The 21,918-nt window shown below is 38.2% G+C and overlaps 1 protein-coding gene and 2 long non-coding RNA genes across 8 annotated transcripts in view; 2 read left to right on the forward strand and 1 right to left on the reverse strand.

The window, feature by feature from the left end:
- The window catches only part of LOC125245683, a 26,270-nt gene continuing 4,352 nt past the window's right edge, over positions 1-21,918 (forward strand). Inside the window, exons 1-3 of one of the 2 annotated variants that reach the window (XR_007179585.1) lie at positions 1-681; positions 5,795-5,942; positions 7,376-7,552. This is a non-coding gene — a long non-coding RNA (uncharacterized LOC125245683). Of the gene's footprint in view, positions 682-4,927; positions 5,205-5,794; positions 5,943-7,375; positions 7,553-21,918 lie in introns of those variants that run through there. The other variant, XR_007179584.1, reaches the window with a different exon arrangement.
- Positions 10,518-16,904, forward strand: LOC125245684. The gene is made up of 3 exons (XR_007179586.1): positions 10,518-11,652; positions 12,379-12,492; positions 12,622-16,904. It is a non-coding gene; the product is annotated as an uncharacterized LOC125245684 (long non-coding RNA).
- msrb3 (methionine sulfoxide reductase B3) overlaps positions 18,256-21,918 on the reverse strand; it is a 17,640-nt gene continuing 13,977 nt past the window's right edge. For all 5 annotated transcript variants that reach the window (XM_048156395.1, XM_048156398.1, XM_048156399.1 and 2 more), the window contains 2 exons: positions 19,589-19,686; positions 18,256-19,505 (listed from right to left, as the gene is read on the reverse strand). In XM_048156395.1, the coding sequence (XP_048012352.1) occupies positions 19,332-19,505; positions 19,589-19,686 (272 nt within the window). In that variant the 3' untranslated portion in view covers positions 18,256-19,331. The remainder of the gene's footprint in view (positions 19,506-19,588; positions 19,687-21,918) is intronic.

Below are 21,918 nucleotides of genomic sequence, written 5' to 3' on the forward strand. Positions count from 1 at the left end.
ACGTTTCAATATGTGATTCAAAGGTGGTTCATTATACAGAAAATGGCCATAAGAGGCTTTAGCTTGGGAATCGGACAACACTGGTCGATCGCGTTGTTACTGTATGTTTTTGTTGATTAACCAAAAAAAAAACTGTTCATATGAGTCATATAGTGGCATTGTATGATTTTGATTCACAAAAAAAAGAAAAGAGACGAGTTATCAGGAGTCAGACTTCACTTGACGCGCTGTAAGTTTCGGCGTTTATGGACCCTTTTCACAGACTGTGATGACGCGTTTTAACGGTCATCAGCATCGTAAATTTTGCGAAGTTTTTTACATTTTCATTTTTTTTTAAATGTATGTACATTTATAACATTGTACTTAGTATTGTATTACCTTTTCATCATTTCCGGGTTTCTCGGAAGCGGAAGTCGTCATGAGAGAATACATTAAATATATTTTTTGTGTTTCAATTTGCTCAAATAGCACAACTATAAAAAAGAGAAAAAAATAGACAGTGATAACGGCAGTCAGTTGATGCGAAGGTAATATAATACTAAGTATAGTGTTTTAAATGTACATATGTTTTTAAAAAAAAATGAAAATATAAAAAACTTTGCAGTTTTTACGATATCGATGACCGTTAAAACGCGTCATCACAGTCTGTGAGATACAGCGGCTGTGGGAGTAACGGTAACGGTAAGGTTGACATATTTCTCTCTTCTGACTGCCGTTATTAATCTCTCTCTATTTTTTTTCCTCTTTTTGAAGTTGTGAAAACACTGTTGTTGAGATTTCTTTTGTTATTTGAGAAACTGGGGACACAAAAATATATATTTAATCAATGTATTCTCTCATTGACGACTTCCGCTTCGAGAAACCCGGACATGTGAAAAGGTCCTTGCGAACGTTATAAAACCATTCAATTAAACTTTTGTTTGTGAATTAGGCTAAATCCTTTATGATTAAAAAGTAATTTATTGTAAATAGCATATGTAGGCTATAATTTGGCGGTCACGCCAAATGCCCAAAGTTCACGTCACGTCTCACGTGCATAGCTTGGTAGTATGACCATATATAGGCTACTTTACGCAACTTTACACACTCATCAAAAGTGTGCGTTGTAAGAGAAAGGGAAGCAGTTGTTTTTTATCCCTCAAGGCCGCGAGCACAAGCAGATCGACCTCCAACAGCCGCGTGTCTTTGAAGTCTTCCGCCCATCGACGTGGAGTGAGATCAATTACACAAGAACAACAGTGACAAAGAATAAACTGCTTTACGTGGAGGGCCTTTCCCACGATCTGACCGAGCCTGCTCGACAAACGGGGGGGAATGGCAAAGTCCTCCCAAACCCTCTCCAACTGAATACAATTGTGTCAGAGATGGGCTTTATAACCAAGAGCTGGAGGAACTTGAACTCCAAGAGCTGCACAAAAGATAACAAAGATGGGAGAAAGACCGAAAGAAAATTAAAAAGTGCATCAAGAAATATATAAAATGCATGTTTTATGGGTTGATGACCTTTTTTTTTGTCTGGAGCTTAAGTTCTGATAACTTTTTTAAATTAAAGTTATTTTAGTATTTTAATAAGCGTAAAAATGTTTAAGATGTGTAACTGCGAAAGGGAAAAAGCCTGAAATGTTCCTTAAAAATAAGCAGTTCAGCAATTTTGTTAAAAATTATTAATATTAGATATATTAACCCCTGTCTGCCAAAGTAAAACATTCTTTAAATATTGAATAAAAAATAATTTATTATTTAAAATAAAAAAACAGTTATAATTAGATTTATCCTGTTTCATCATCTCAGACATCCTTATTTGTCATTAACCCAGTGCGCATTTTTATATTAACGCAGTTTTATAGGTTTATATATTATACTTTTCTGAAGATTCCTGCTTATTTGAACCTTTTGTGTAATACTTGCCACATGATTCTGTGTTTTATGTAATATGTCAACATCTGGCTGCTTATTTTTACACTAATGCACTTTTATATTATTCCTCACTGCATTACACCAAAAACGAGCATGTTTGTAGAACTGGCTACAGAAGGAGTGCTTTTCTTGTGAAAGAGACTGGTTAATTTGTAGTTGGTATTCAGTTCATTCATAAAAAACAGCTCTCAGACCCCCAAAGAAGGTGGAGAAGAGGAATTTCAGACCACTCCCCCGCAGACAGAGCGGCGTCAGGACCGCCAGCGAATGAAACGAATACGATCAATAGCCCCAGCCACAAATTACTGCCCAAAGTACTACCAAGATCGATTACGGCCAACTTGAAACTTTTGTCAGAACATGGAGACATATGACTTGAATGTATACATATTGTGCAAAATGCACTTCACTCTGTCCTTTGCAAGATTCAAGAATGGTAAAAAGCTTTCTATTGCCAAAGCATTTATTATATAAAAAAAAAAACTGTAATGCATTTAAGTTTAAAAAGATCAAATTAAGAAAAAAATCACGAAAATCAATAAAATGCTTAATAATTTATTTTGTATTTTCCACCATTAAAAGTAATGATTGTGGTAGTAAATCACAAGAATGCAGGCCAAATCTGTAGAAATGTTAAGGAAACAAAGTGCTCGCAGTGTGTTAAAAAAAAAAAAAAAAAAAAAAAGGAGCATGTGCATTTCAAAAGACATTCTTTGGGTTGGACACAGATTTCCTTTTTCTCTCTCTCTCTCTCTCTCTCGGACAGAGGAGGGGAGCGCTCTGGGCAAATTGTGGGAGAACTCGTCCACCGCGGCACACTAAAAAGATTTGAGACCAACCACAGCCCCTTTGCCACCCGATGTCAATTTTAACCGTTTCATCCCCAGACAGCCTCAAAGCGGCCCCCACATATGCGATACATTTATGAAAGCCGGCTGCCAGGGGCCTACAGCCACACATCAGACACAAACTGTTAAAGCATTTTCCTCTTCACTTCAGTCTCAAAGCTGCATAAGTAGCGGTAATGAAAAAAAAAAAATGAAACAGAAAATGTTCAGTGCTCATGGGGCAGCTTATCAAATTCTGTGAAGAAGTCTCTGGCAATGAGATGAGCAAGTTTTACTTTTTGTTATAAATGGATGTCAGGTGTTTATTTCACTGTAAACCCTAACGCTGCATTCACACGGGGCATCGGCGTTAACGCTTCTCATTTACTTCGAATGGGTGACGTCATGCGTTGCCAAACTGAATTGTGGGTTCCGTCGCATTGCTTCACTCGCGTTGCAAGTGGTAGAAGTTGAAGATTTCTCAACTTTCAAACACAGGCGTCAGCCAATCAGATCGCTTTATGCAAACACCCCAGAGCAGTCGCTAGCCAAATGACCCTTCGCCAGGAGTTTGATTGACAGGCGATTTAACCAATCATAACGCCCAATCCGCCATTTTGTCCGACAAAGCAGTCAGGGGAGTTAGCAGATTAACATAAACTTAAAAAAGGTGTGTACTGACATCTTTCCGTGATTAAAACAACATTCCTTAATTTCCTTATGATGTTCATTCATGTTTATTTGATGCTATAAATGAATTTGTAGGAAGAGATGATCGGTTTCATGATGTATTTTTCAGTGCGTGAGATCATGATGTGTGGAGAGAGATCAGCATGGTTTGTCAGACATAGCAACAGTAACTAAAGGGGGCGGGTCTTTGCGAAATATCAATTGCGTTTGTGCAACACCGGAAAGTAATGTGATTGGGTATCACTATAACGGTTGCGTCAACACAAGCTTCAGACACACCCTCCATCAAGCGTTGCCGCTGACGCCCCATGTGAATGCAGCATAACGCTCAAAATAATTGGTTTGAGTAGGACAAACTTAAATTAAACTAATTAGTTCAGTCAAATGAACTTTTATGAGTATTTAGTACTTATTCACAGAACTGATATATTTGAAGTAAACTGAACTGTTTCATTGTTTTGAGTTTTATGAACTTATTTCTTTTAATTTAGACAATCTTAAGTTTAACTGAAACTGGGTTGGGATTTCTGTTTCCCAGCATGCTATACCCATGGCACTCGAAAGGGAGAGTAAATGCTAAATTTAAGTGTTATATAATGTTTTTTGTTTGTTTGTTTTTTTTATGGAAGATTAATGTTAAATGGGAGATGTAGTAGTGATTAGCCGCGTTTCCACCAAAATTACCCGGAACAATTTGTCCCAGGAACTTTTTTTCCAACAGACCTATTCTAGCTTGCTGAATTAGCTTGTTATAGCAAGCTAAGTTTACACTAATAAAAATGTTTGATGTTACAAGTTAAATGTATGAATTAGTGTACTCAAACATTTCAAGTTAAGAATAATTAAAATGTATACAAAACAAAAATCTTCCAGTTCTGCTTATTTAACTGATTGCATTACATTTTTTTTTTTTAGTTTTGCCACATACGGGTTTACAGTGTTCAACAGAGCTTTCCACAAGTCCATTTTCACAATATCTTTGCTGATTTTGAATAAAACTTTATTAAAATATAGTAACTGAAAGCAGAATCAATTTAGCCAAAATAACATATAAAGAAATGTGCATGAGATTGACAAACCTTATAGTATAGACCTGTGATTATTTATTTATATATAACTAACTAACTTTAATATGTATTGCACACATTTAAAAAAAAAATAATAATATGTATGTATTCTCTCTCTCTCTCCCTATATATATATCTATATATCTATATATATCTATATATCTATATATATATATATATATATATATATATATATATATATATATACACACAGTATATGGAAGCCAACATGATCATCCACTAACCAGACAGCCAAACTGCCTTTTTGGTCACTTAGAAATGGACTATCTAGGGTCAGCCACCCTGTCAAAGGGTTAAAGGTGATGTGGGGCCATAAAGACAAATTATCAGCTTGAGTTGCCTCTCCCAACCCCTCCCTTCTGAAGTGACATCGACGTCTGGCCAGCTCCCAGGCCACCTTGGAGAGACAGGAGGCAATGTGTGCAAGCTCACACAAACTCCCACCTCACTGAACCTGAGTCCCCTGTGAACAGCAGGGTCCGCTGGTCTATTCATAGTCTCCAGGCTCTCGTATTCCTAATGTAGTCATATGGAAAAGGGAAGGGTGGCCTGTGTATATGGAAATGGACCTCTGTGAACTCACGCTCTAGTTTGGGAAGCAGGTACAATGTGGCGTCACAGGGTCAACAGAAGGTTCTGATCCAGGAAGAACACTTGTGTGTCACTGTGTCAAGAGGCTACAGTTAAGTTACAGGTTTACCATGGGAATCACAAGTGTGAATATTTTGTCATAAATGGCCTGCTTTTAACTAAAAATATTAACCATAATTTATCTTAATGGGATTGTTCACCCAGAAACAATTCTGTCAACATTTACTTACCCTCATGTTGTTCCAAACCTCACCTTTTTTTTAATCTGTGGAACACAAAAAGAGAAATTTTTAATAATGTCCTGGTCACTCTTTAATTATGCAATTACAATGAATAAAAAACTGAAGCTTTCAAGCTTCATTTCCATTTCATAAACATAACATGGGTTTGTAAACTGAATCAAACAGCTTCATTGAAAAGATCCAATTCAAATTAATGATTTGTTCGCAAATCGGACATTGAACTTATATGAACTCGATAATGGGGGATTTTGAGTGAATAATGAACTATGGCTCTAAAAAGTAATGCAGATCACTTTTCTTTTTGTCAGTTTTCGTGCTTGACGTTTTCTTTCACATTAATTTATACTGACCAATGTTCTCTTCAAAAGATTAAACAAGTAAATAATGACAGAAACTATCCCTTTAAAAAATGACTTGATATATTACCAATTGGCAACAGGTGGAATCAGCCATAACACACTCCCACTGTTCCCAGGACCCTGAGGGCCTGACCCGGACCACCTCCATTTACATGAGAAGTTGTGTTTGTGCACAAACACAGCACAATAGATTGACCTGGGCCGCTCCAGCTGGTGAAGGAGACTCAGGTAAAATTGATCTGCTATCAGTCAGATAACCATCCATTAGTCCATCTTCCCCACTGATAACTAATATCTGCTAAGGATGTGAACATTAACCAAAGTGATGCACAAATAAACCTTCTGATCACTTTAACAAACCAGAAATAGACCCATTCAAAGCAAATTAGATGGTATATCAGATATTCTTAAATTACACAAGTAAAAACCTTAATGATGCTTGTTCTGTAATTAAGGAAAATCAAGCATGGATCTTCATATTTATGAACAAAGATTAACTAACCAACATGAGTTGCTCTATTAGTGTTGGTTATATCATATATCCGCAAATTTAAAACCATGTTAATTTACTTCAGTGCCATAAAGTGGTCTGTTGTCTGATGGCCCAGAACAATTGCTCTGTGGCTTTCGACCCGGGGAAGGTCAAAAGTGATTGCTGTTCTTCAGTAAAGCTGCCGTAGGGGAAGTGTGTGTCTTTCTGGTCTGCTGATAAGAGTCAGAGTGGGACTTTACAATATTTTATGTAGGGGAAGTATCACTATAAACATCTTAAATTGCTTTGAATGATGATAGTTGAGTTATTTAAAATAATTTGAATAATTTAGTTTAGTAAAGAATATATAAGAAAATAATACAAATATAAAATAAATAGTAAAATGCAAAAACAAAATACTGTTCTCAGTATTTGAAAAGGCATATATTTACATTGCACATAATCAACTACCTGCTGAAATATTACTACTTTAACATTAAAAGGGCTATATATAAGAATTTTAATGTATTAATTGCTTTTTTATTGCCTATGTGTGAACAGCTTGTAACAAAACTTAAAAACTGAGACCTTTCCTGATTTCCTAGATTGCCTTTGAAGCCTGTAGGCTGATTTTTATGTGAAGATCAAAAAAAAATCAAAAGGATATGATGTTTATGCATACTCGCGAGAGACCCTTTTCGGTTTAGTGGCACATAAAATTAATACTTATACAATAATGCAGAAAGAGCTATTCTGTACTGTAAAGTCAATGTGTCATACAAAGAAAATGGATTAATTCAAACTATAGTCTCACATAGACATCCATATAGTCTCAAATACACTTTATAATCAAGCTATCATAATGTAATTTTAATTACCTCATCTGTCGACATGATGCCGGTGAATTGCAGAGCTGGTGCCAACATATCCACATCAGATGCTTTCTTATCTGCTGCTTTCTCACCGCTGTCGTTTCTGTTGTGTTTAATTTTGTTACTGTGCGCACAGCACATACAGACTCATCTACAGCCCCTTTAATCATATTTTAACCTATAAAACAATTAATATAAAATAATTTTTAAATACTTTTTTTACCTTTCCTAAACCATCAATAGTTTTTGATGAACTCTGACAATGTCATTTTTGTATGTGTACATTAAGCTCAGCAATCTTGTTCTTTGTGTTTAAGAACTTCCAGTGCAGGAAAATCTCAGCATGTCCACTTCCTGTGATGGAGGCATTCAGGAAACCAAGAGCAGAAAAACCCACTGACCTTTGACCCCTCTGCTGCCGGCCAGACTTTTACCTCCACACCTTGTTAAGGTCAAAGTGTAACTAACACAAAGGATGTACCTCCCAGACTGAGGTGAACCGTGAAACCCTTGTTCACTTGCTTTCTCACAACTATAGATTAACTAATTAGCTGACTAGTTAAAGAATGTGCACAAATCCAAGCTTTTCACTAGCCATTCCCTTGTGAAGCAGCAGAAAATGAACAATCTATTTAATGCTTTTCAGAGCTCTCAAAAATATAATCGGTCTCCACCAAAACATCTACTATAATGGGTGCTGCTCTATTCAAGCAATAGGAATGCTAAGTAAGTTGAGCTTTCTCCAGGTATCATAGACCTGGTTGCCATCTGAAGGTACCAAATGAGCAGTCTGCTTCCTCAGTGCCAGCTCTAAATGTGTGCGCTGCAGACGACAGCTGGCAGGCCAAAGGCTCCATCTGCCGGCACAGACGAGAGAAGATGACAACTAACACTCCCCATTCACTCATTCACTAAAGTTCAGAGGACGCCAAATGAGCACATTCCACTGAAAGCCTCCAGCCCTGCTAAATCTATCCCGACGCTTTATCTCTCAGTGCACCTCACTGCCAAGAGAGACATACAGCAGTCACTGCTTTGTCTCTGAGACATGTTCAGATTTACAGCACACTTTATTACATTTAGATGTTTTTCTCATGAAAATGGGAAACTTTCAACCTTGGGGTTCAAAAGTCTGAGACCACTTTTCATTTTTCAAATTATCAGCTCAAGCTTTTTTGTGTGTGTAAATATCTAAAAAAAACAACAAGAAAAAAACATCTAAAATACAGTAATATTTTGAAACACACATACACACATTTTCTCCATTCCTTTTCTCCACACGCTCTTCCGTCATATGGCGACAGCAATCCCAACTATGTTCTATAGGGGGTTTTGCCAAGTGGAGGCACATGTAAAGTTTATGAATAGACCAAGTTTTGGTCAATACAGAATCTATGTTCTTCTATTGGCTGAATGCAGTCTAACAGGGTGCAGAAAACCACAACTTTGTGAGTTTTTCCTCGAAGGCAAATGTTTTTCCAACAGAGGAAATATTTTCAGAAGCATAATGTCCCTTTCTCACACACCTATGTATCTATGTACAAATACAAACACGTGCGCATAACACACATTCATACACAGTCTCAGTGTAGCCCTGATGAATTCTGCTCTGTTCTTCAATTAACTCGTTTTCATTGACAAATTTATGGAACGTTGGCCTCCTAGACAGGAAGTCTTCAAAAGAGAGCGAATGGCCCATTGCACATTCCTGATCCCCCCCCCCCAAAAAAAAGTGCGGCTGCAACTGGGAACCTCACTACTATCACACTGAACAGAATGCGACTGGTTGCTGAAAACTATTTTAAACAAGGTTTTGTATAATTATTATACATGCAGTTTTATAACCTACATTAATTGAGATCCAACCTGGAACTCATTAGTCATACTGAAAACCAATTATTTAATCGAATATTCAGGTTCAGTACCAGTTATGCTGAACTGAGAGCACTTCTGGTATAAATGTTGATTACTATAAAATATCATTTGGCTTGTCCTTCGTTTTCGAGGTTACAATGAAGCACTTGCAGTGGAAGTGAAGGGGACAATTATTTGAGAATTTAAAAATAAAGGTTCTTTATTGGCATTGGTGGTTCCACAAAGAACCTTTAACATTCATTGAAACTTTTCATTCCACAAAAGGTTTGTTATGGTAAAAAAAGAGGAAAATGGATCTTATAAGATTCCTGGAGGAACCAAAAATTGTTCTATTACATCTTTACAAAACCCCATTTTGAAACCTTCATTTTTAAGGGCCTGTTCACACAGAATGCATTTTTTTAAAAGATCAAAAACGCAAAATGCATTTGGATAACTTGTAACCTTTGAATACACATTGATTCATTCAAGGGTTTTGTGGGTCATCGACCCAAGTTATTGATCAGTTACTTTTTAAGTAAATGAGTATTTAGACATTTTAGATAAGGACACAAACTTCAGCTAATGCTACATACCTTTCAGAAAGCCCTCCGTCGTCACCTGTAGTTTGATTGGACGCCTGGAGTAAAGGTCACTCCCTGTGACCTTTGTTTGGTTTCAGGGCTGTGTGAGTGGGGTGATTGGTGAGTCCTGTTCCAATAGGAATGTTTGGAATGTGAGATGATATAAAAGTAATGAGGGAGGGGCCAGCAAAGGTCAATACTGTCAATACCTGAAGTTTCTGTTATTTGCATTCCTTTTGAGACCAATTCAGGGAAAGACCTTGCTATTTGTGCTTATTAATAGAAAAACCTTGAAATATGTCCATCATTTATCTCCTTATGATAAATCTCCTTATTTATCTCCATCAATTTATCTCCTTCATCAAGTCCATTCACAATTGTACAGTTGTATACTTACTAGGTCAAAATTGTTTAATTTTTAAGGAATTTTAGAAGAAACAGCTGAGACAACGTTAAAGGTGCCCTAGAATGTTCTTTCACAAGATGTAATATAAGTCTAAGGTGTCCCCTGAATGTGTCTGTGAAGTTTCAGCTCAAAATACCCCATAGATTTTTTAAATGAATTTTTTAACTGCCTATTTTGGGGCATCATTAAATATGCACCGATTCAGGCTGCGGCCCCTTTAAATCTTGCGCTAAATATCACTAAAAATATCATGTTATCATGATATCATGTCAGTTATTATTGCTCCATCTGCCATTTTTCGCTATTGTTCTTGCTTGCTTACCTAGTCTGATGATTCAGCTGTGCACATCCAGACGTTAATATTGGCTTGTCTAACGGCTTGAACATGAGCTGGCATATACAAATATTGGGGGCGTACATATTAATGATCCCGACTGTCGGTGTTATGTTGAGATTCGCCTGTTTTTCAGACGTCTTTTAAACAAATGAGATTTACATAAGAAGGAGGAAGCAATGGAGTTTGAAACTCAATGTATGTCTTTTCCATGTACTGAACTCTTGTTATTCAACTATGCCAAGGTAAATTCAAGTTTTGATTCTAGGGCACCTTTAATACTCAAATGAGACATAATTGAAAAACCCATTACATTTAGATTAGATTGCTTAATTGCTTATTAGTAATAAAAATACTGAGAAAAATTTGCAACAAAGTTATACTTAAATGAGAAATATTTGAGAAGGCTCCTGAGATATGCAACATGAGAAATAATGATAAAAGTCAATCACACTATAGGGAATTCTCAATTACGTCTCACCTGAATGTCAATATCAACAGCACCATTGTCAATAGTGCTTATTTTGAAGGAACTGATTCCAAACTAATATCATCTAAAAACAGAAGCATCGATACAGAATTTGGCATACAATTTGCGCACAGATTGGGATTCTTCTGGTTTATGTTTACATATTGATCTTGTTGAGAGAAAAGGTTTTGGGCTTTGTTGATTAGACCAAATGCTAACAGCTGCCTAATCTCACTACTCAAATCGGCAACCTGAAGAATTTGCCAAAAGCCCATTCACCATTAGCCTAACCAAACATAGGAAGTACAACAACACTTAATCGCTATTAAACACCTGCCAAGGCCAACAGGAGAACAGCAGATTAAAGCAAAGTTAGTTTAACTCATTTGTTTGAGTGGCGGAAGGTGACAAAATGGTTTAGTCTTTTGCAATTGAATTTCTAATTTGAGCTCTCAGTATGCTGTACTTCAATAGAACAAACATTAACAGTCAGTAGTTTGTCATCGGTATTTGGAGACATTTTCACTAGCATCAGAAGAAGAAAAATAAAATACTTCACAAAACACAATTCCAATGTTTCGCTACGTAGTAAGCAATGGATATAAATGTATATATGTTAATATGCACAATATGTATCTATATATACAGTATTTGGACTTTCTGATTTGGATTGTGTAACTAAACGATGTCTCAGTGAGTCTCTCTAGGCGACCTCTGGCAGCAGCGGAGCACGTGAGCACTGCTCGCAGGGACCCTGAAAGAATGCACTTTCTGTGGGCCCGCTCCAAGATTTGTTTTGAAAAGAAGCCAGGGGAAAGTCTGGAAGGCTAAGTGGAAGCAACTGAGCAGCGGTGACATCCTAAAGATCTGGCGTTCGCTCAATGCTCCCCGCCGCCCAGGGAGCCAGAGGCAAGTTTACTTGCTTTAGAGAGGAAGAAAAAAAGAGAGTGAGTAAAAAGCGTGAATGAAGAAAAAATGTTTTTGTGAGCTGATAAGTGTTTACTTGGTGCGCCTTAGCAACCGCATGTCATGTGGTATGCGTGTCAGGACCTGTGTTCAATTTTGCACAGTTTCCCATTTTAGTCATAGTTTTTTGCTTTTGATAACATCCTTTACATTTAGGTAAAATGTCATATTCATTCATGGATATAAACCAAAACACTGGAATATGAATTCAAAACCATCTAAAAGTGACGTGACGTGTAGCCAAGTATGGTGTCCCATACTCGGAATTTGTGCACCCTTCCAAGTGCACTCACACAGCAGTGAGTATTGAACACATACCTGGAGCAGTGGGCAGCCATTTTTGCTGCGGCGCCCAGGGAGTGATTGGAGGTTAGGTGCCTTGCTCAAGGGCACTTTAATGAGAGTGGAAGTGAGTGCTGTCCGTTCACTCCCCCCACCTACATTTCCTGAGACTCGAACCCATGACCTTCAGGCTACAAGTCTGACTCTCTAACCATTAGGCCACAACTCAGTCTTGCACCTTTAAAAGAATTTCATCTTAGTGCATGGAAATCAATACGTCTCGTCTTTCTGCTTGACTGTTTTTCCTCATAAAGGAACTAGTCTGATTCTTTCTGTGGGAAATGGTGAATGAAGTTGTTTGGTTGAAGGCATGGATTTACATTTTCAATTCAGAGTTTAACTCAAAGAGCAGTTGTTCTGAGCAGCTCAATTCTCCAGAAGATTTTCCACATTTCTGGGCTGCAGAGTGGAGGGAAATTCCCATGGCTTCCTCCACAGTTTGGCTAAGTTGTTCCAGAACAGGACCATTTTATTCTCAGGTATGCAAATCATGAGTGCTTTGTAACCATTCTATATTTAACTCTGGGCTCAGAGATACTGCTTTTCCTCCCATGGGTTATGGGAGAGAAGGGGCCAGCTAAGAACCTTAATCTTGTCTTTTCCTCCAGATGCAAGTTCTGCACAGGCTGAAACTACAAAGACACAAATGCCCTCTGTCAGTTTTATGGTGTCAGCTCTTGAATACGCTCTTATAAAAGCTAATTTTCGCTCGACAGTATAAACCGCAGAACTCGGCAACGAAACAAGAGGCCCAGTCGCCACAATTTCACTCCACTTTCTCCAAGGCATAATTGATCCCAGAACATTCGGATGCCATTCTGAACTTCCTTTCTCACAAACACACACCTCTACCCATTAATTAATCACATGGCTAACATGTTCCATACATCCTCTACTTAAAGATTGAATGACCTTTCACCACATTTCACTTTGTCAATATGGCACAGCTCTGTTCCTTCACCTGTAAAATAAACTGGTTGCTATCCCAAAGCTCTAAAAAGGGAGACATCAGATTCATTTTAAACCTGCTTTCCTCGCTCTCCTACACTCTATAATTGGCTCCATCTCTATGCATAAGCTTTCACTTTACAACAGCAAGCCCAATCCTGCTTGTCCACAAAAGTTACGCTTTTGCATTCATCACCTATTAAAGCTTTCCCAAAGCATCCGCTCAGCCCTCGGACAGCTGCGGGGTCATGCATAGGACACATTCACTGGGTTCATCAGGATGTGTGCTCAAGATGCAAACTTAGGCAGTCAAAACAACCTGGCAGATTCAAAACAAACATGGACAAAAATTACGTTTTCCCGGCTCGAGAGATGCCGACTCTTCATTCCCATACACCAGCTGCAGACGGACACACACGCCCCCAATAACAGCAAGTACTCCTAAACCAAACACAGGGGTCATGGAGAGCCTCATCCCCTTGACCAACTTCAAAACACAGAGCTGCTTTTTAATTCCCCGCCCTGGGAAAAGAATGTCTTACCGAGGCTGCAAATGAACTATTTGAAGAGCATAGATCACTGCCGGACACTTCCTGATAGTAATGCTAGGAATAACAAAGCGGCTAAATCCTAGGGTTTATTTATGTTCGGCATGCCGGAGAGGTGGTGTGGTGATCGCCTGGTGGCATTCCAAAGCTGTGATGTCTCACTTGTAGACGCCCAACTCCAGTTCAAAAAAAGTAGTGCAAGACGACAGTAGAGGGAAAGACATCCTGCACAACTTTCTCAAACAACTTGGGTTACCTTAAGAGATAAAGCAGTGGTTTCATTTTGTTTAGTATCAAAATGAGTATTGAGTGTTTTTGGCTTGGAGCAAAGGTCTTGTTTTTTCTGACCTACTGATTATTTTTGTTATTGGTACAAGTGAGGCCTGGTAGATGTTGCCTACATGCTCCAAGACCCTGGCCATTCTGCATACCCTAGGCCCTTCATGTGGTTTCTGTCAAATTGCATCATTTGGAGCGAGGCCACAGGCAGACTCTGTCCCTCTGCCCCCACACTGCTCATTGAAAAAAAAAAGTAAATACTTGGCAGTAGTTAACAGAGCTGAAATGAGATCATTGACTTTTCTCCAGGAAAGGAGTCACAACACATCCATCAGACAAATGCCTGATAGAGCTGGCAGAGCTACACTATTCCACAAATTCTTTTTTTACACTCACTTTAGTGATTTGTCCTCCCTTTCTTCTTGGCTTCTGCAATTGACCAGATTATGACATGTGAAGCATCCCGAATGCAGGGGAAAGGTGATTCTGACTTTAACATGTCGTTTAGAGCTTGGGATGAAGCAATTCTTTTAGGATAATCATGAAAGGGTTGCAGGACTTTATGATAAGTTGGAAAGGGCCTCCAAAGACTTATCCTGTTTCACTCCTGGTCGTTGAGGTGCGTCTAACTGTGGAAAAGGTATAGGATTTTCAAAGAGTAAACATATGTACTGAACTGATACTAGACCTAAAGAGGTAGGTCAACCAAAAATGAAAACGTTGTCATCATTTATTCATGACTTCCAGCATCTCACCAAGCACATAACCACCTTGTCAACCCAAAGAGGACATAAAGGGTGTCTGGATTTCCTCCAATGTGGCGATCTGCTGCAACAAAGTTGTTTTTATGTTGTATTTTATGGGCTTTTTGTGCCTTTATTCAGAGAGAACAGTAGAGAGCAGACAGGAAAGCATTGGGATCGGCAAAGGACCTCAAGATGGGAATCGAACTCGGGTTGCCATGAATGCATTTGCACCATATGTTGGCGCACAACACTAGGCTATCAGCTCTGACTGCTGCAACAAAGTTGGGGTTAAGATGAGCAAAAAGTTGTTAAAATAGTAATTTTGCTACATATGCAAAAATAGCCAAAAAGTGATTTTTAAAATTGACAATCTCTATTAATTGCATCATTTGGAGCGAATGTAGGGGAAAGGTGATGTTGACTTTAATAAGTCTGTTAGAGCTTGGGATGAAGCAATTCTTTTAGGATAATCATGAAGGGTTTTCATGATAAGTTGGAAAGGGCCTCCAAAGACTTATCCTGTTTCACTCCTGGTCCTTGAGGTGTGTCTATGGAAAAGGTACAGAAATTTCAAAGAGTAAACATATGCATTGAATTGATGCTAGACCTAAAGAGATAATTCAATCAAAAATGAAGTCATCATTTACTCACCATCATATTATTCCAAACCCATATGTAATAGAGAAATTCTGAAGATTGTCCAGGTTGCAATTAATTGGGAGAAAAGATTTTTCAATGTTCAAAAAGCATATGGACTTGAAATATGGATGTTTATAATACGTTTATGGTACTTTTGAAGTGTGAAAGCGTCAGTCCCCATAATTGCATGGAAAAGTGCATCATATATGAGATGGAACTTGGTCAATGTTGGATTTGTGTGGATATAGAGCTTCTTTACACAGACCAGGAGACTGCACCGGTGCTTGGAAATCTAAACAGAAACCACTTCCACTGCTTTCCTAGCACCTAATTTCAGTTTGGTTTGTGCAAACGTTCCATAATCTTTGAATATGGAAGTGACAACGCAGGTTAAAGAGCCTGAATGAATGATTGGTAAAGGGGTCTGATTTATTATCAAATTAATTTTTAAGCCCTCCACAGATTGAAGGAAGGAAGTTTGGAGAAAACGAACACTAATAATTCATTAACCCTGTTCAATTCAAGGTTTCCTGCGCCTGCAACAAAGCTGCGGTCTTAAACAAGCAAGCATTTTCGGGTGAACACAGAGGCAGGTCTGTGCAAAGCCCCTGTAATCCCTCAAAGTCAGCATAGAGCTGCAGTTAATGGCAGGCCATGAAGCAGGAAAGAAGGAGACTTGCTCACATACATACCCAAAGAAACCAGTGTGTTCAGTCTATGGAGAGTATAGTATTTGTTTCAGGGTTCGAGGGAGGTGTTTATGTGTTGGATGATTTTTTGGACCATGGACATTGTGTTTGGGTTGTACGGCTGCTGCCAGGGGATCTTATGTTTGGTTTAATGCTTTCATAGAGCAGACAAATGGGGCCAGTGGGACAAGATATAGTATGACTTGCTCGGGGTGACACTTCGGTGGCAGGAAGTGAGGCGGACAGTCTGAATGTGAAAACAGATTTAAGGACGAGGTTTACCTACATTCTGTGATTAAAGTGTTAATGTCTGGGCCAGAGACAAGACACGACTCATTTCAACGGGATGTTTTGGAATTCCAGCTTCAAAAAAAAGAAGGCTTGTAACAGTTTGAGTAGTCACGCTACCTACCGAGAGTGTCTCGCTTGTTCATTTTTGCTCTATAAATGACAAAATTGTTTGACTTCCGGGTGGGAGACGATATGAGGTTGAAAGCTGGTTTGAAACACTCCAGCTGCCAGGCCCCCCAAAACCTCCATCCTCTGCCGAAAGCCCCCCTACCAGCGTCCCTCAGTCTAAACACACCTGACTTGTAAATATTCTTTATTGCATCGGTAACATAAACGCTCTCAGCGACAGGCCCGTTGGACGATTTTTCCCACACTCTAAGAGTAAGGCCAACCACTCTGTTCTCTAAACAACAGCACTCCAAGGAGGATGGCGAGGTTGACGTCACCTCTTCAGGCTTGGAGGAAATCCAGCATCTCACCAAACACACCACCGCCTAGTCAACCCAAAGAGGACATAAAGGATGTCTGGATTTCCTCCAATGTGGTGATCTGCTGCAACAAAGTTGGGGTTAAGATAAGTGAAAAGTTGGTAGAACAGTCATTTTACTACATATGCAAATGTAAAATAGGTCAGAGCAAATTTGACAATCTCTATTCAAGGATTAGTTCACCCAAAAATTAAATTTTTGTCATTAAGTACTCACTCTCATGTCGTCCCAAACCCTTAAAGCAGAACTAAGTAACTTTTTTTACCTTTATAAATAGTTTTCTAAGTCCTTACGATGGTTAATTGACTTGTAGTGGTGTGTTTGAGGTGAGCACTTGAGGCGAGAATACAGCACTTGCAAGTTGAGCTGCATCGACCCGACACAATCTCGCTTCATGTTCACGTTCACGCGAGAGTGACAAAATGCTTTACGGTAAATCAAAAACAATGTATATATTATGACTTTATAAGACAATTTCGAAAATGACCCACCTCCATCGAGTGTACTGTATTTGCAAATTACCCACCCCCTCTTTCTTGTACTGTATTTGCAAAACTACTGCGCTGGTGAGCGTTGTAGTCATTGTAGTATTTATGACAGTGTGATTCACTGAAGGAACCTGTAGGGGGAGCTTCGCAAATCTTACTGAGTTCCGCTTTAAGACCTTCGTTCATCTTCAGGAACACAAATTAAGATATTTTTGATGAAGTCTGAGGGTTTTTGAACCACACATAGGCAGCAACATCAATGCATGTTTTGAGGTCCAGAAAGGTATTAAAGACATCGTTAAAATAGTCAACGTGACTACAGTGGTTCAAACTTAATGTTATGAAGCGATGAGAATACTTTTTGTGCGCAAAAAAAAAAAAAAAAATTACTTTATCAATTTGAACTGTTGTCATATGCAGTTGATGTAGTGAACGCAGTTCATTGCTTCCATGTTTATGTTCGGATGCCGGCTCAGTATTGGCCCAACGCTGTACAGGTGAGCAGCACGATGCATGTGTGTGATGATGACACATGGAAGCGATGAATTGCGTTCACTACATCAACTGTGTATGACAACAGTTCAGATAAAGTCATCAATTTTGTTTTGTTTTTGCACACAAAAAGTATTCTCGTCGCTTCATAACATTAAGGTTGAACCACTGTAGTCATGCTTACTATTTTAACAATGTGTTTACTTTTTGGACCTTAAATGGTGCAATGACGTTGCTGCCTATGTGTGCTTCAGAAACCCTCGGATTTCATCTAAAAAATAACTTAATTTGTGTTCCAAAGATGAATGAAGGTCTTACGGGTTTGGAACAACATGAGGGTGAGTAATAAATGACAGAAATTTCATTTTTGGGTGAACTAACCCTTTAATTCATACATTAACATTTACTCACCCTTCATGTCAGTAACCCTCTGGAACAATTGCGTAGATTTTCTGAGCAGCTCTTTTCCATACAACCAAAACATACATTGAGCAGGAGCTGTCAAGCTTCAAGGACAAAAACAAGCCTAGTGTGCTATATTCACATCTTCTGAAGTCATGTGATTGCTTTGACTGAGAAACGTGTTCTTCAAAATATGTGTTCCTTACACATGTAAATAAAATTCACAACAACATTTTATTCTTAATATCCTTTTATTCACACTGGTCAATATGAATTAAATTCTGTCAATCAAAGTAAATCAATATCTCAGAAAAAAAAAAAAAAAAACTCAGGACAAAAATAGGCACTGCAAGCAGGGAGACCAAAAATACACCCTTAAAAGTCAGGCTACATTTGTGTTCAGACTAAACATTTGTCATCTGTTCCATTTTATTTCAAAGAATGCTTTGTTCTCCACTCGGTGCTTATTTTACTGCTCACAGGAGCACTTGCATAGCATTTTCCTCAAACTTCTTGACCTCCCTGTATCACATGTCACTTCAAAAACAACACAGCACTCTGAGAAAGTATACATATATAATTCGTATCCAATCATTGGACTTTCAATATACAATGGGGTCCAAAAAGTCAGAGACCACTAGTGAAAATGCATTTTTCCATTACAAATTATGTTATCAGAATAAACAATTTAAGTTAAAATCTGAATCGAAAAATCAACATGATTATGAGAAAACCTTTGTATTTGGGTTGTCCCTCTTTTTGCTTTAATGGCAGCAGCATTCAAGCTGTATGAACTCCACAAGTTTGTTTATAACCTGATCATCATGTTCTCCAGAATGATCCAAAGAGCATCTTGAGTTTCAATGGAAGAATATCTAATCATTTGTACAAAGAGTCGCATGACTGATGTCACAAATTTACTTGACAAGTGACCAAGGAATAATGTAGAATCCTAAATTGTTTTGATTTAAATTAAAATATATATATAAAAAAAACAAAGAACTAAAAATCTCAGGTTTCCAATGTGGTCTCAGAACTTTGTACCCAATGTATGTTCTTGGAAGCGACGCGAGCTCTTCAGATGACTCAATAATTAAAGTCAAGAAGTTGAGGCGCAAACATAAGGACATTCTAATCGGTTATCTGGACATTGATATTATTGCATATTGTGATTTTGAAAGACCGATCGTTCAGACGAATGTTGCTAAGCATATATTGTCTGATTGCACGGCTCACTTGATTTGGAATTGATAATACAGGAGTGACTTTGGAGTAGCATGACATCTGTTTGGTCTATTTCAAGTCCTATTAAAGTTCTTCATTCTTAGTAGAAGATGGTGATTGACCTGCTTCTCCAGATGCTTCCGCCTCCTTAGAGGCACTGTTTTTCGACTGGAAATTGAGGGAGGCGGAGTTTATGCAGTAGCGTTTCTTTGTTGGTCGAGGTCCATCATCAAAGAGGTGGCCCAGGTGAGCACCACACTACAAAGAGGAGGAGAGGGAATCAACATAGTGCTTTCATAATTGTGTAAAAAAAAAAAAAACCTCTAAATCTGCTTTTGTACCTGACTGCAGGTTGTCTCCACTCTGTGTATCCCATAGGAAAAGTCATCCGTTAATGTTATAGAGTCCTTATTGACCAAATCGAAAAAGGACGGCCATCCTGCAAACGCAGAACAACAATGAGGGTTAAGTAAATCTTCATGTGATCCACAAGACTATAAAACTTCAATTCTGGTGTGCTTCCATCTCGTGCTGTGCAAGTTTAGTGTTTTGTCCTTTTTCTGGCCTGCCTTGATGTTGAAACTCATTCTGGGTGAAGTCCTCATTTCTCCTTGTGTTTTGCTACTTTTGCAACAATGCACTATAACCAGTAACCTTAAAGGGATAGTTCAGCCAAAAAAATGAAATGCTGTCATCATTTACTCACCCTCAAGTTGTTCCAAACCTGTATGAATTTCTTTCTTCTGCTGAACACAAAAGAAGATATTCTGAAGAATGTTGGTAACCAAAACAGTTGACTTCCATAGTATGTATATTTTTTCTACATACTATAGTATGGCCCATTAACTATTTGGTTACCAATATTCTTCAAAATATCTTTTGTGTTCAGCAGAAGAAAGAAATTCACACAAGTCTGGAACAACATAAGGGAGAGTAAAAAATGACAGAATCTTCATTTTTGGGTGAACAACCCTCTTAGTAAGACAAATTGCAAATGCTTGATTTTGTTCCGGTGTAAAGCAGTAGCGAGTTTGTTGGATTATTTTGAAAAGAACAACGGACAATGTAGGAAAAGCCTGGTCCTTTTGTTCGGAAAGAAACTTCCACTGAATGACGGCAAAATATGTTTGGGGTTTGCCGATGCAAAATTTACCACCATGATTCTTGGGTGTCTGGTTTCTGGCAAAACCAAGGATCGTCCATCTACCCTACTGCATGGTTGGACGGCATTTCATAAGATCAGGAAGTGAAACAAACCTCACTGAAAATGGTCAGCGTTATCGGCAGAGTTACGGCTCTCTCACAATCCCATTTCTTTTTCATCTGGAAAATTTCTACCCAGTAACAGGGGTACAAATGGAAAGAATGGCTGCTCTGGCTCATGGGTGGTCCTGCTCATGGCTCTCTGGGAAGGTGGAACGTCTGGAGGAGAGGAACCTTGGGAGCTTACTACTACACAGCCTCTGCCGGCATATATTTGTTTAGGTTTTTGACAAAAACCCCTACAAGCTTTAAAGTACTACCTCCTGATTACTGGTAGAGGGAAAAAAACTTTAAAGTTAAACACTGCAAAGCAAAACGAATGAGCAGTAAAAGACTACTGGCACTGTGGAGTATACCATATCCAGTTATTAGTCAAAACATTAGAGATGAAGTGTGCAATTTCTGCAACATCAGAATTAAAATATTGACTGTTTTTAAGGTTTAAACAACCATCCTAACATAAATGCACATTATGTACTGTGACTACTTGAATTACACTACCAATCAAAAGTCTGGGGTCAGTAAGATTTTTTTTAAAAGAAATTAACACTTTTAATAAGAAAGGACACATTAAATTGATCAAAAGTTCTTTTGCACTTCTGTTTATCCAAGAATCCTGAAAAACAGTGCATCCACACAAATATATTAAGCAGCACAACTAATAAGAAATGCACCAAATGCAACATATTAGAATGATTTCTGAAGGATCATGAGGACTGGAATAATGATGCTGAAATTTCGGCATTGCATCACAGGAATAACATTTTTAGTTATATTAAAATAGAAACATTTATTTTGTAATATTTCACAATATTACTGTTTTTACTGTATTTTTTGGTCATTTAAAGGTGCTAAAGAGGATCTTTTCGTCGACTGAGAAACCAAAGACTGTTACTGAGTTTTTGAAATGAGCGCATGCGTAAGAACAACCCCCCTCCTTCACAGCTCATTTCAAAGGAACACCTCCCAAAACTCTACCAAGCTTTATAATGGTAGTGAATGGGGGGCATGATTTTGAAGCCCAAAAAATGCATCCATCCATCATAAAAAATAATCCATACGGATCCAGGGGGCTAATCTTCTGAAACGAAGCAATGGATTTTTGTAAAAAAAGGCCTTCAGAAGGCCTTTATTAACCCCCTGGATCCGGGGGTTGGATTATTTTTATGATGGATGCATTTTTGGGGGCTCTAAAATCGTGCCCCCCATTCACTACCATTATAAAGCTTGGAAAAACCAGGATATTTTTTAAATATATCTCTGATTGTGTTCGTCTGAAAGAAGATAGTCATATACACCTAGGATGGCTTGAGGGTGAGTAAATCATGGGATAATTTTCATTTTTGGGTGAACGATCCCTTTAATGCTATTGAAGACCTTCAAGAAGTTAATTTAAGACTTAAGGACC

The sequence above is a fragment of the Megalobrama amblycephala genome, linkage group LG14 (assembly GCF_018812025.1).
Source record: "Megalobrama amblycephala isolate DHTTF-2021 linkage group LG14, ASM1881202v1, whole genome shotgun sequence".
NCBI lineage: Eukaryota > Metazoa > Chordata > Actinopteri > Cypriniformes > Xenocyprididae > Megalobrama > Megalobrama amblycephala.